The 15,389-nt window shown below is 41.4% G+C and overlaps 1 protein-coding gene across 1 annotated transcript in view; it reads right to left on the bottom strand.

Annotated features, from left to right (window-relative positions):
• The window catches only part of LOC144781276 (cholesterol 24-hydroxylase-like), a 219,624-nt gene that overhangs the window by 73,003 nt on the left and 131,232 nt on the right, over positions 1-15,389 (bottom strand). The window contains exons 7-9 of the mRNA XM_078660025.1: positions 13,806-13,919; positions 5,871-6,027; positions 4,483-4,545 (exon numbers count right to left, since the gene is read on the bottom strand). Coding sequence (XP_078516151.1) covers positions 4,483-4,545; positions 5,871-6,027; positions 13,806-13,919 — 334 coding nt within the window. The remainder of the gene's footprint in view (positions 1-4,482; positions 4,546-5,870; positions 6,028-13,805; positions 13,920-15,389) is intronic.

Here is a 15,389-nt window from a genome sequence, read left to right as displayed (position 1 = left end):
CCAGCATTTATCCCTAGATTCCACGTCTCCTTATTGAGTGGCCTACAGATCCAGAACTTAATAAAGGAGGTCACGTGGCCCATAGGCCACCAATGTGATCCCCTTGAGTGAGTAATGCGGGTAGGGTTAAACATTTCGACACCTGGAGGGTCTTTGATAGCCATCGAAGTTGAAAGTTGGTCCAAATCCTCATTGAGGAAATCAGTCTTAATCATCTCCTGTGAATCGAAAACATATTCGTCACCTTGTTCTCTATTTCATTATCATATATAAAGCCGTCATTAGTATTAATACTGTGGTCATCTGGCCATGAAGCCTACTCATTCTATTTATGCCGTGAGGGACACGTAGATCAACTGCGCGAACATGGTTGCTCCTGCTAATCGTGCTGCTATGGACACCATGTTCTGTTGAGGCGCTCAGGGTACCCAATGTGTGTTTCTCACCTACAAGGAGTTTGGATTTTTTACTTGCCTTACCTCCTTTTTTAATAACCAACAGGGTCTCCTCTTCAGAAAAAGAGAAAAAAATCCTCGTCCCATTACCTGCTGGCCCATCTCACCTCCATCGCTCCAGACGGACACTCTGTCTCCTTCGGGCCTCGACCTGCACTCTGGCTGCTGCTCCCTCTAACCTGCAGCAGGATCTTCACTGTGGCCTGGGCACAGTGTTAGAAGTCCGACCCAACCACACCTCTCGGGCCTCCTTTCCAGCAAGTCCCAATGGGGAAAAGTCCTCTTGCTTTGGGTCCTCCATCGTGTATCTTCCCGGTGATGAGGTGGGGGGCATGGCGTTCTAAACCACAAGCTTCACTATGGGCTAAACCGCTAGCAGCCTGACCCATTCACACCATTCCCACCTCCCACCTGCCAGGTCTTGAAGGGGCAAAGTATTTTTTCACATCAGGCCCTCCGGCGTTTACCTCTCCGGCGATGAGATGAGGGGCATGATGCCAATAACCACGGGCTCCACGTCCCTGCAAGGTTCCTGGGCTGCTGCGACTCCCCTACGCATCCTCTCGTAAGCGGCCTCCGTTCGCTCACCAGAGCGCCACACCCAGCAGTTGTTGGATTCCTGGGGAGGGTAAGAGGGATATCCCCCCCCTTCCAACAGCAAGTTTTCAGGGCTGCCGCTCATGCCCCAGCTCGCTTCCACTCCTACCTCGGCATCTTCTAGAAGATCACCGTAGGGTGGGCTCAGCACCCACTCCTCTGCCTCACCAGGGACAGCGGCAAGATTCCCCGGGGAGCCAAGTCGCTCACCAGAGTACCACACCCTAGCAGTTGTTGAATTTCTGGGGAGGGGAAGAGGGATAGTCGCCCCCTTCTAGCAGTAAGTTTTCAGTGTTGCTGCTCAGGCTCGCCGCACCCCATGCCGCAGGCCGCCTCCAATCCTACCTCAGCTTCTTATCGGCAATCAATGCAGGATGGGCCCAGCACCCACTTCTACGCCCCACCAGGGAAAAGTCTGCCAAACCATGCAGGTGGTCCCGCGGATGCAGATGGATTGATCGTGTCACGGCAGCAGCTAAAAGAAGCTCGTCCGCTATCTTCAGCTACCAAGTCACGTCCCCAACTTTCATAAATGTTAAGCACATACATGTTTTATATTGTTTAGAAGTTACTACTCAATACCGGTTATGGCACGCTAAAAGGATTCAGGTAGACATACACCGGGGAAAGCGACAAAGCAAGGAATCTGCTCCATTTACTTAGACTTACAGAGCCAAACAGCTAACAAAGGGGATCACCTATAGTTAATAGCAAGCTGAGACAGATGCTACACAAACATGCACAAACTGCACCAACTACAGTTGCCAGTGTACTCCCCTGTCTGGGTTCCGTCCCTTGCAGCCTACATCCTGCACAGACCTCAGATGCCTTGTTTTCTAAGAAACAACAAAATGGATTTAGAGTGGAAGAGTGCAGAAGGTTTTTGAAAGGGTTGAACTTGAAGATTTTCCACTGAAACATTCATTTGCATTACAAGGGCACAGTGTTTTTTATAGTACAGTGGATTCATCAATTTACCAAGGGAAAATGTAGGCAATATCCATTCAGAGGATGTGCACCGAACCAAGAATCCCTCTCCCCAGAATAGATGCTTCCCTGTTTTCTGAATCTCCTGAATAGTCTCTTGAACGACCCTAGTGCCCTCACTAGGGACCTGGCCACGCTAGCCAATGAAACACTGAGTATCAGACTAGGTTTCATTTTCCATGATCAGTCACTTCCTGAGATTAAGCTATCAATGGTGCCTCCATGAAGCCAGGGGCACAATTAGGGTTGCAGTTCACCGGGGAGCGACCTGGCAGGCAGAGAGCTCTAGAAGTACATGAAACACATCCTTCAGCACCAGAAGGAAGAACTCCAGACACCTCACAACCCTGCCTAAACCAGACAAATCCACAAAAATTGTGATGTAGAAGCTCTAGTCCCTACAACCTGGCCAATGCTGGGCTACAACGAGCAATGCGACAAATTATGATGATGCAATCCCACCAGGAACATCAGTGTCTACAAGGAGCCACCCTTGCAACCCCATTAAACACACTGATCAGGTTGTCTACCTTGTTCCTTCCAATTTCTCTGACTGAAAATTCTGTGGGTGTATATCCAATATATATTTTAGGTACACATGTTATAAATAAAGGTAAGAGTCTCTTCCTGCAAAGAGAATCCCTTCACACAGTTGCAGACCTTCCTAAACAACCCATTCTCAACCTACTGCCAATATTTAAACTTCCACATTGCTGGCAGATTCCGTTATTTAATCAGAACAATGCAAACGTAGGATGAAGCCAATTACTTCCAATAACAATTTAATATGGTTCAAGCACGAGCGTGAGAACAATAGGGCAATTCAAAACCTTATGTACTGCTCCCAACACCTAACAAGTTGGCCGCCAAGCCATATTCTGGCTCTATACAGAAGGGGTTTAAGCAAGGTCTGTTCCTCTTTGGCCAGACCACAATCGAAGGGGAGTAGAGAGTATGCCATAAGACCAATTTAGTGTCTTTAAACAAATTAAAGCTTTACCTAACTGCAAGAGTATTATAAGCATGAACTCACCACATTAATACCACATACAGTGATCCCTCTGTATCTTTTGCTAAAATTCAAAAGCCTATCAATATTATGGATACAAATTAGCTTCCTTGGGCAATTGGCATCCCACCTTAGGGGGACTTACTACAGGTACCCAGATAGGCAAATGCATTTACCTTTTCAAGGAAGGTAGGGCCAGATGTACAAACAGTAGGAATACCAATTTCCTAAGTGCAATTCACGCCGAAACGCAATTGGGAAATCGGTATTCTTAATTTATGAAACTCATTGAGTTTCATTTGGGGATTCCTAGTGGGTAGCAAATCAACCTACCTCATGAATATTAATGAGATAGGCAGCAGTTTGTGATTAGGAATCACATCCATCACAGGGATGTAGGCCTGCTGAGGTCAGCAGATCACCATGTCTGTGATTGCTTTTTAATATAAATGAGATGCGTTTAATAAGAAAAAAATGAAACCTTGAAGCTTCAATTTTTAAGAGTCGACAGTGGTCTATGGGACCACTGCCTGCTCTTAAAAAGTTTATTTATTTATATTTTCAAAGGGGAGGCGGGACCCCTTCCCCTTTGAAAATGGGTCACCATCAGTTTTAAACTGTTGGTAAAGTATTTCTGTTTTGTGACCAGACTTTGGTCGCAAAACCGTAATTCATACCATACCGATTCGTTAGTTGAAAGGGACAACCAAAACACGCACCTTCCAAATACCAAATCACAAATGCAAAATGTGATTCGGTAACAAGTTATCGAATCAAATTTTGTACATTTCAAAAAGGAATATTCCATTCGCTAGTGGCCTGATTTTGCTGACCGGAGAAATGCTTGATATATCTGGCCCATACCTCTTAGTGTAAACTCGCTGCAAAAACTTTTCAGTTATGTATGATCATTGCCTTCACTTGAGCAACATTAAATATCAGTAACCCGACATTACACTACTTTGCAAAGGTAGTCAGTACCACTGGAGGTGTTGCGAGGAATAAAAACAAATCCTAATATTTTCGCTAATAGGTTTTGTGGAATAAGTTTGGATTTTGACCCCCTCCTCGAGCATTTATTTATTGTATTTATTGATGTATTTTGTATTGAGCTAATACCACTGTGCAGCCTTTTTCAGGAGAGTAGCCTCTTAAGATAGGACTTCAGTGTTTACTTCACCTCGTTACTCTTATGATGAGTCTCATAGCCGTAAGGCTCTGCTCTGTATATCACCTTTGTGTCCAACATGTTTGATAACTCATTTAGTGACAACATGTAGCTCACATACCAAGCTGCTTTGAAGCACCCTTCACTATAAAGTACTATATGAAATATTAGAACATTGGAATGTTGGGAGCTCCATTGCAGACACTATATGAAAAAATATAATCAGATCAACACATAATATGTATTAAATCAGCCTCATCCATTACCTGCTATGAAGAAGGTGATAAAATTATCCAGCATCAGTTCATCGTCGTAGTTTCCTTCTTCCTCTAAATTAAAAGGCAGATGTGGAAAAAAAGTAATTTATAGGTGCAATTAGTTACTGGAGTTCCAAGCTGTACAACAGGTATATTGAATCACATTAGTACCTGGTCCCAAAGGCAGAGGCTCAACATTAGCTACAAGTTTGAAGGCATTCTAAACTCAAAACGGTGTTAAAATAAGTTATTGTCCGCAGGATAGGGCAATACAATTCTTATTGGCAGCATGCATTAGGGCATTACCGGCTATGTAATGCTCCTTCCACTCACATAATCCAAGGGAACAATAAAAAATACATACTTAAAGAATAACGACCACATCTACTGCCCAGTCCTCGTGCTTACTGCTTTGCCTCCTAAAGATGTGGTCCTTAACCTGGAATTCAACATACCCTACCGAGGGTGTCCACCATTGTATGGAAAATGAAATAACATTAGCAGATTAATAAACTATGCATGTATGAAAAAGAAGATTTGAACATTTTAAAAATGCTGTGTAATTGTGAAGGAATTGGACATTGGATCCTAGAAATTAAGTTGATATCCTTAGCTTGATTGTTGGGACTGGCGAAAGTACAACAAACAGATTCCAGTATGGACCATTGGTGGCCTCAATTGAAGCATTTAGAGAGAGTAAATAGAATAGACAAAGTTGATATCCTTAGCTTGATTGTTGGGACTGGCGAAAGTACAACAAACAGATTCCAGTATGGACCATTGGTGGCCTCAATTGAAGCATTTAGAGAGAGTAAATAGAATAGACAAAGTCAAATGCTAAAGGATAGCCCATTGATTCATCTTTTAGAAATAAAAACATTTTTCAAAGCTCCAACCATCCCATTAAACTTTTGATTTTTAATTTTGTTTGTCAAGTAAAACCTTTCATATTTTTGTGTATTTGTTTGATGTATGCGTGTTTCTTTATTTTTGTGTATTGTTTTGAAGTTCAAATAGTATAAACTGCTTAGGCAAGGCTTCCCAGCTTCCAGCAGTGATTCCGTGGGGGTCCACAGACCTCAAAAGGTCAAGAAATTGAGCTTAAACATTTGGTGTTCTCACCAAACACCCCCATTTTGTTTCAGGAGGTGAAACTTGTTGGGCTTTAAATGGAGAAAAAAGCTCTGAAAATACCAGGGCATTCTCATTTTAAGATGGTATGGCCTATGCCCAATTTTAGAGGGAAAAACCCTAATAAGTGCTATTTATTGCATATGATATGTAACATAACTCACACTGACATTATTTATCAGATGAGATAAATACCACAAGTAATACATTGAGGGCCTTAACCACAAATGTCCTCACACATCACAAAACATGTTCGGTATACTTACCAGCACTTTTCAAGATCCTCGTCAGGATGTCTTGTGGGACCTCTTCTCCATTCTGAACAGCCTGTTTCCTCTTCTGGATACATTCTTTACCTGTTTGGCGCAGAAACGCTGCAGATTCCTTCACCTTATGCACAAAACTCCAATACTGAGGCAGGTGCTGGTGGAGTCGGAAAGGCATTCTATTAGAAATTGGATTACTGGTTGCCAAGGGTGTGAGAACCTTAATCCTAGTCAGGGTAAGACACAAGCAACCCCAAATTAACCTGCGCTCAACCCCCTGGTAGCTTGGCACAGAGCAGTCAGGCTTAACTTAGAGGCAATGCATAAAGCATTCGTGCAACACTTTAAATAGTAAACCAGTGAAAACACCACACAAAGAGATCCCACACCAGATTAGAAAAATAGAGCAAAAGTTAATAAATAAAACAAGGCTAAAACAACAAAGATCCAATCAGTAGAACGGTAGTTATGCATTTTAAAAAACCAAACTGTAAAATAGCGGCTAAAACATGAAGCGCCAACCGGCGATATCTGGTCACGCTGGACCAAGTCAAAGTCCAAATCTTGAGGCTGACTGCGAGGAGCAAGTTGCAGTCCAAGATTAGGCCCGCTGAAGTTTTACCTTCTCAAGTTCTGTGCCAAGATGCCCGTTCATTGCTGAAGAAAGACGTCTGGAGCAAGAACAGTGCTGCTGGCGGTGGTCGGTGTGGCACGAGTAGCAGGTCTGGAATCACAGACAGGCGGGTTGGTACTTTGCGCTGGCTGTCCTCCGCGGGCGAATGATGATTGATGTGCAAAGAGACAAGCTTGCAGCGGCTTGCGCTGATTTTCGGTGGGAGTAGTGTGCTTCCAGTGCGAACTGGCCCGTTCATGGCCACGAAAAGCCCAAAGGCTTGAAGCAATGAGCTCAAAAGCCTCACCGAGGGTCCAGTACCTGAGTGGCACCTCTTTGGGGGTCAGGGAATTGATGAAGATGGGACGTGGGGCTGTTAGGGAGCATGTTATGCCCTTATGCTCAGATTAGGAGGCCATCAGGCTAGCCCTTTGAATTATTCTGGGGTCTTGGTCTAGGCAAGAGTGCAGCAGGAAACAGGTCAGCACATCAAGGCATCAGCTCCTTCACAGTAACAGTCCAGCAGAGTGGCAGTCCTTGTAGCAGCCCAGCAGTCCATCCTGGCAGAGTATCCACAGGTCCAGAAGTGTAATGAAGTGGTGGTGTCTAAGGTCCTTCTTCTATACACTGGTGTCCTGGTTCTGTTAAGAGGGAGAAGCGTCTAGACAGTGTCTTTGAAGTGCGTGGAACTCCCTACCTCTCCTGCCCTGGCTGCAAGCTGGCTGAAGTGACAATGCAGGGTGGTTTGGCCCTTTGTTTGGAGACAGGACACAGCCTATTCAGCTGGAAGTGAGGCTGAGCCTAGCTTCTTAGTCCCATCTCACCAGTGATGGCACATTCACACCTAAGCTATCATTGTGTGTGGCTGTCTAGTATGAATACACCCAAGCCCAACTACCAACTACACTCAGTCATGTGACCAGAGACAGGCTGCAGGCACCAAATGCTTCAGGCAAGAAAAGGTCATGTGGCATTTTCAGAATCGTAAATTAAAATGAGACTTCACCATAAATTCGGATTTTGAATTAGGATTCCAGAGACCTAAACATGAGCTAATTATCTCCTCTCAAATTGAAAATTACATTAAATGTAATAAGGCAACTCCAATGTTATCCTATGAAAGAGATGGGCCTTACAGTAGTGAAAACAAGCTTAAGAGTTTTTCACTACCGGGAACATGTAAAACTTAAAAGTACATGTCAAACTTTTTAAATATAATGCACCCTGCCTTCTGGGTTGTCCAGGGCCTACCCTAGGGGTGACTTATATGTATTAAAAAGGAAGGTTTGGGCCTAGCAATAGGTTTATTTCCCAGTTGAAATGGCAATTTAAAATTGCAGAAAAGGGCTCTGCAATGGCAGGCTTGAGACATGTTTGAAGGGCTTTTTAAGAAGGTGGCACAATCAGTGCTGCAGGGCCTCTAGTAGGATTTAAATTTAAGGGCCATGGGCACATGTTGCACTACTTTAGTAAATGACATTTGCCAATTGGGTATATGCCAATTTTACCAAGTTTTAAGGAGAGAGCATAAGTACTTTAGCACTGGTTAGCAGCGATAAACTGCACAGAATCCTAAGGGCAACAACAACAGTCAGCAAAAAAATAGGAGGAGGAAGGCAAAACGCTTCGGGATGACCGTGAAGGAAAGGCCAGGACCAAAACGTTTGATCACACAGTGGATGTTTCATCAGCTTTGTAAGAACGCATGGGTGATTGTGCTTTTGAACACAGAGGTCACAATCACAACTTTCAGTGCTTTTTTCCTTAGGTATTCCTTTTTATTTTAATGGTTTCAGTTAGTTTTCGATACAGAACTAAGACATAAAATGTGTTACCAATATGTGAGTGCATTAACAATGTAAAATATACATAAATTGCAATAAATGATCATTGATGTACAAAAAGTAACATCACAAGGCAATGAAAAGAGTTAAATATATACTAGATCAGGGGTTTCCAGCCTTTTCTGTAGCAAGAGCTACTTCTAATCATTGAAAATCATCGTGAGCTACTGAAGCCCAAGCTACTTGTACAGTGTTAGCAGACAGCCCCACACCCAGTTTCATTGACTCAAAACCTAATGTCCTTAGAGTCAGATACTATGGTTTGAACACAATACTTTGACCAGGGGTATTATGTCAGGGCTGCTATGTGTGTCAGTGAGAGTGTGGTCTTTGGGAATGTATGAACATGTGTGCCTATGAATGGGATATTTGTGTATGGGTGTAAAGGACAGCCTTTGTTGTATGTACTTGAGGCACAAGACATACCTTTCACCATATGTGGCACTATTACACATATTATGGTGTGACTGTGCACTGCTAGCTACTTTTTTGGGAATTTATATCCACTTAGTTCGTGCTCCTCATGATTACTCCCTGCAATGGAGTAATGTCAAGATTCAAAAGGGTTGCACCAACATTGAATGTGTGAGTGTCTCCTGGGGCACAGATATGTGCTGTAATACTACAGCAAAAGTTATTCCAAGTAAAGTATTTTATTCATATACTTCATGAATACGACTCGCATTTGATTTTGCGTTCAATTCCATTCCATATGTAGGGTTATATTTTTATCATCATAACTGTATTCTTATACATCATTCCATAATTTCATCATTCCAATGCATTTCGGCATAAATGCCTTCATCAGGGAAATCTGCAGAAATAAAATAAGATTCCTAAAATTCTACCTCTGACGTCCAAGCATTATATACCTCCATACCCCACCTTGCGGGGATCGAGGCAGTGGAGAAGGCCCTTCTAACTATGAATTATGAAGAACCCATGAAAATATTCATATTGGAACTGCTAAATTTCACCTTGATGCGTAGTTATTTTACCTGGGAAAATCATTGGTACCTCCAAACAAGTGGTACATCTATGGGCAATTTGGCGGCGCCGGTGTACGCCAATATCTTCATGCACCAATATGAAAATGATCACATTCTACAAAATAGTAAATGGAAAAACCAATTACGTCTGTACTTAAGATACATAGACGATATCCATATCCATATCTCATTCCATTAGATCCCTGAGGTCTAACAACCTACGCCTCCTGGTTTCTCCTCGCTTTCGACGCGCCAGAATGGGCGGCAGAGGGTTCAGCGTTATATCTGCTAAACTGTGGAATTGTCTCCCTATCGATCTTAGGTTCTGTCCTTCTGAACCCATCTTCCGTGCTAGATTAAAAACCTGGCTGTTCTCCGCACTCTGATCCCCTTCATGTTGCTTCCTTCCCTCCCCTCTTCCCTTGAGGCTCTGGTTCTAGCGCCGGGACACCCCTTCGGGGGTAGCTGCGCGCTCTATAAACTACAAAAATAAATAAATTTATTTTGTGGAAAGGCTCAAAAGAGGTGTTGATTGAAAACATCATGGAATTAAACAAAGTCGATCCTAGAACACAATTCACTTTTGAGATGCATGAAAAAACTATCAACTATCTGGATGTCACAATATTAAAAAAAGACAATACATTTGAGACCACTTTATTCTTTAAAAAAACTGATCGTAATAACCTACTGGCATACCAGAGTTTCCACCGCAAGGCACTCATATATCATTTACCATACTCGCAACTGCTGCGAGTAAAAAGGATCGTTTCAGACCCAGAGGAATTCACCAAACAGTCAGAAAAGATGGTCCAACGCTTTAGGAAGAGGGGATACCCAGATGAGACATTGAAACAAACCATAAAGCGTGTCAACAGTTGCGACAGAAAGAGTCTATTGTCAGCAACAAAAACAGTCAAGGACCCCAAAATAACATGTGTAAGTAAGTTTTCCACTGTTACTCCACAGTATAAACGCATTATTAAAAAACATTGGCCGCTCTTACAAGCAGAATCAGACTTCAAGGAGATCTTCAATGAAATGCCGATTTTTGCTTTTAACAGAGGAAGAAATTTGGGTGAAATCATCAAGCAACCCCCAAGTTTACCTCAAACACAGAAATTTAAAGGTACCATTCCATGTAGAAATTGTGGAAATTGCAATAATATCTTACAAGGTAACACCATCACTCACCCAATGAGGGGCAACAAAATCAGTTTGAAAGTGAACGCTACATGCGATACGACTAATATCATTTACATGATCAAATGCCCGTGTGGTAAGGCCTATATAGGTCACACTGAACGTAAGTTAAAAATTCGGCTGAATGAACATAAAAGCAATATTAGAACAAGGGCATTAAAATCAGTCGTGGCTACTCATTTCATTGAAGCTAATCATCAGATTAGTCAAATCAAAACATGTGTTTTGGAAATAGTGGAGAAACGAGCAGATAGAGACAATAAAAAAACACTGTTAAAACGGGAGAATTACTGGATATACAACCTACAGACATTGAAGCCCAATGGGATGAATGAAAGGACAGAATTTATCTGTTACCTATAAACATTGTGTATCCATAAAATATGTTTAATCAGGTGTTCTATATTCCTATCTCTGAACAGTTGATGTGTAGTGCAGACGTTGAATTTTAGTTGGAGGACGTTTTCCACACTTTTTGTTTACTTTTACTGTGTGTTACTCAACTTATATTCGATTCATTCACATGATTTTTTGATGTTCATCCGTGTTTTATCGCGGTTCAAATCTTTACAGTTACCTTGAGAGGATCACTTAGTTTGTGTAATTATACTGCCCCATCTACAATCAGTAGCGCGTTAGCCTAGATCCTGTGATATTTGATCACAGACAATGGTGTCTGAATGCACATCCATGTTTTACTATTGTTGTCAATAACTTTGTCACCTTACGGGGAACCCTAAGTTTGCGTAGTTACTCTGTCTCTTTAAAAAATACAAGCGCGTAAGCCTATTTCCTAAACTCCACCCCCTATACAGCGTCACAAGCCGACTAAACCCGGCGAGGGAACTTTTGGCGGTTACCCGGTTATTCTGTCCGGATTCCAGCCGGTAATGGATACAACATTCTAAAATGGTAAGCGTATTATTAGGCATGTTGAAACTCGATAGAAGCGCATTACGCTTGTTTAATACTGTTGTACCGAAAAGATCATATACATAAGAACTAGGATGCCCTGATACAGACAGGCAGCCCCAATAGACTAATATCTTGTAATCTGTATGCGAGCACTTGATTTAAGAACTGAGAATTGAAGACTTTTTCAGACATGTTTAGTATACCTGATGGTGGCATAATGTGATATTACCCCCTATGATGTGTAAAATGGTTAAACTGTAGCGTGCATTTAAATAATGAATGGATACAGGTTTATATAGTCATAGCGCTGGAACACACTAGAACGTAAAGTTTTTGAACAGTTATTTGAAGAGATGGTAAACAATGATGGCATTAAGTTTACATTTTACATTTATATCATGTTAACACGTGTTGGTATATTATTTAACCAGAGGTAGAATTTTAGGAATCTTATTTTATTTCTGCAGATTTCCCTGATGAAGGCATTTATGCCAAAATGCATTGGAATGATGAAATTATGGAATGATGTATAAGAATACAGTTATGATGATAAAAATATAACCCTACATATGGAATGGAATTGAACGCAAAATCAAATGCGAGTCGTATTCATGAAGTATGAATAAAATACTTTGAAGATATACATTACAGTGCTTTATACTTTACTTGGAATACTTTTTGCTGTAGTATTACAGCAAATATATGTGCCCCAGGAGACACTCACACATTCAGTGTTGGTGCATCCCTTTTGAACTATTACACATATAACACGAACATACAACCATTTTGTTTGAATGGGAGAGATTTAAAGTGCAGAAAAATGCTCTACAAAAATGTTCATAACATGGAAGATTTTTCTGCACTCTAAATTTCTTCCTCTTAGAAAAAATGCTGTATTTTTCAGTTATAAATATGACCCGATGTCTACCAGCCACTGGGAGCAATATGGGTTGCAATATGCAGCACTTTGAAATTGGAGAAAATGTTGCATTTACAACCATCAGGCATTTTGCACCCAGTGTCCTGCGGACATGAGGCCATACTTATAATGGAAAAATACAGCCATTTGTTTAAATAAGAGGAATTTAAAGTTAAGAAACATGCTTAATAAAATATTGAGATGTAATTGGCTTATTTGAAGGTGGATAAAAACATAAATAATGTTTCATTGAAATATTTTTCTTCACTTTAAATTTCTCCCATTTAAAAAACATGATTGTATTTAAATTTTTTGTTATAAATATGGCACAGTGTTTACTTAAACTGGGAGCGATAGGCCTGCTGTTTGTAAACGCGTCACTTTGAAATGTGAGAAATTTAAAATGAAGAGTAAAAATTAATCATTAAGTTAACTCTCCATTTTATTTTTCTCCCATTTAAAATCATTCAGAAACATCATTTGTCTTCACCAATATTGAGTTGACAAGGACTTTTATGTAAGAGTTAAATGCTTCAGTTTTTCACCTCTGTGCCCAACCATGAATCATAAATCCAATTATCAGGCTCTGCTATCTGCAGCCTGGTGAATGTAATGTAAAATAAACACATCCTTTCCTTTAGCGTTAAAAGGAAAGTGTGACCCTGCGCTTGTTGACAAATGATCTCAAGGCTGCAAGCTACTCTGAATCCATTTATAGATTAAGTTAACTCTTCAGTTTAATTTTCTCCCATTTCAAATTGTCGCATTTACACACAGTTGACATCTTGCTCCCAGTGGCTGATGTAGTATCATACGTCAAACTAAAACATACAGCCATTTTCTTAAGACGGAGAAATTTAAAATGCAGAAAACATTTTCCTACACTTTAAATTTCTCCTTTAAAAAAATGGTATGTCCTGTGCCACAAGTAAATACGGCACAGGCTGTCTCATACACATGTATCCCATTTATATGCACACATGTTCATACATCTCCAAAGACCACGCTATCACTGACACACGTGGCAGCCCTGTCATAGTGCCCCTAGTCAAAGTATTTTGCTTAAACCATAGTATCTAGCTTTATGGACATTAGGCTTAATGTCAATGAAGCTGGGTGTGGAGGTGTCTGGTAAAATTGCGCACGTGGCTTGGCCTTCAGTAGCTCACAATGAGTTTCACTGATCAGAAGCAGCTCTCACTACAGAAAAGGTTGGAGACCCCTGGACTGGACCATGGTGGCGAGTCTGAAATTAAGCTCATGACGTTCCTATCACTGTTCACATTGATAGAATTGAATCCTGAATTCACTAACGTTTTGAGAAAACACACATCTATGCATACCTTTGCAGCCTGCAATCAGCCAGTCAAAATGCCTACTGGACAACTAGAGATTGACATACAAGAGATCAAAAAAGTAAAATTCAGGGTTAGCTAAAAAAGTGGCCATTACCTGGGTGTATGGCTTCTGTAATACATGACGAAACCCTTCCAAGGCTGTTTCAATAGCACGGGGAAATGGCGTTTGGTGCTCACCTAGCAGATTGAGATCCAGACCAAAAGCCACCTGCAAATAATTGAAAAATGACCACATGCATTTATTTCAATACGTTGAAGACTCTTCAGTTGCTTCTGCTGGCCCACCCATCAACCAATTGTAGTGCAAAATATTAGGGGGGGGGGGGGCTGGGATCTGCGATAACTCTTCCTTATGCCTCTCATTATCCTCCCGCCAAAGCAGTTGGTAGTCGAAAGTAGAAAGGAACTCCTGTATGTTGCTGGGATGATTAGTGACAACCAATGTCAATACAAGACCAAATTGAGAAACTATGGAAATTGCTCTGTTTCAGTACATCAATGGGCTAGTTAGTGTGCCAAAGAAGCAGGGGGAAAAGCTTTAAGTAATGTTCAAAAGGATATCCCAGGAATGCCATCACTTTTGTACAGTAGTAGATCCTTTAATTTTATGTTCTTTCCTACATAAGGAAATGTTAGTCCGCATGTAGAAACCACTCCCAGTATAACCCCACGCATTGTGGCAGTATTATGTTCTTCTTCTTTGGTAGGTGTAAAGGTGTAAACTACAACTATTTCAAAGGTGTAAAGGGGTTGTTGAGCAGTTATGTCAAAACCTTACACTTACAACGTGATCCAGTTGCATGTGTAATTCAGCCATAGATGTGGAAATGGTGTTTTGAATCCAGTGAGGTTGGAACAATTTTCTGAGGGGAAGTTACAAGGTTTGTGAAAACTCAAAGCACTACATAAAGGACAAGTGCAGCACAGGAGCCACGTCCATTAAGCAGGATGATAGGGTTGTTGTATATGTTCAGTGATGCATTTCTAAGCACATTGTCACAAATATATGGGTAACAGATGGAGTGGTCGGGTACTTAAATGTACAGAGAGTTTCATTGAAGTTTCCTCTGGAAATGACCATTACATTTGTATCAGGCACGCATCTTTACTGCCACACTTACATACGGCACAAACTGTCACTTGTGGAAATCTTTAATTTTCACACAAGTAAAATGTCTTCGTTTGTTTTTGATGCTATTAAAATCTTGCTATCAATCACAATTGAGAATTAGAAAAAACAAAACATATTATTTACTCTTTACTTGCAGCAGATATATTTTCATATTTGCAAACCTTCATTTTCAAGTATTTCAATTTTGTTGTGTGTTAGAAAATATCTGACATACCGCAGTCTTCTCCTTTCACACACTAGTTACTCGGGGGGTTGTCACTTTGGGGCCGATTACGATTTCGGGTGGAAAGCCTCCAACCAGCTGTCAGAGGCTTTTCGCCGGACATTGTAGGTTTCAGTCCGACCACCGTTAACAAGATGACGGTGGTTGGTGTGAAACCTGCAGGGCGATTCTAACGCGCTTCCGATGGGCTCAAGGAGCCTGTCAGAGCGTTGGAATCCATCATAACCCCCCCAATGACGGCAGAGCCAGGATCAGCTCCACCATCTGGATTATGATGGCACTTTCTGCCAGCCTTTTTATGTCGGAAAAGGGGGTGGTGATGA

This window comes from Lissotriton helveticus, chromosome 9 (genome assembly GCF_964261635.1).
Source record: "Lissotriton helveticus chromosome 9, aLisHel1.1, whole genome shotgun sequence".
Lineage (NCBI taxonomy): Eukaryota > Metazoa > Chordata > Amphibia > Caudata > Salamandridae > Lissotriton > Lissotriton helveticus.
This window is presented reverse-complemented; position numbering and strand designations above follow the sequence as displayed.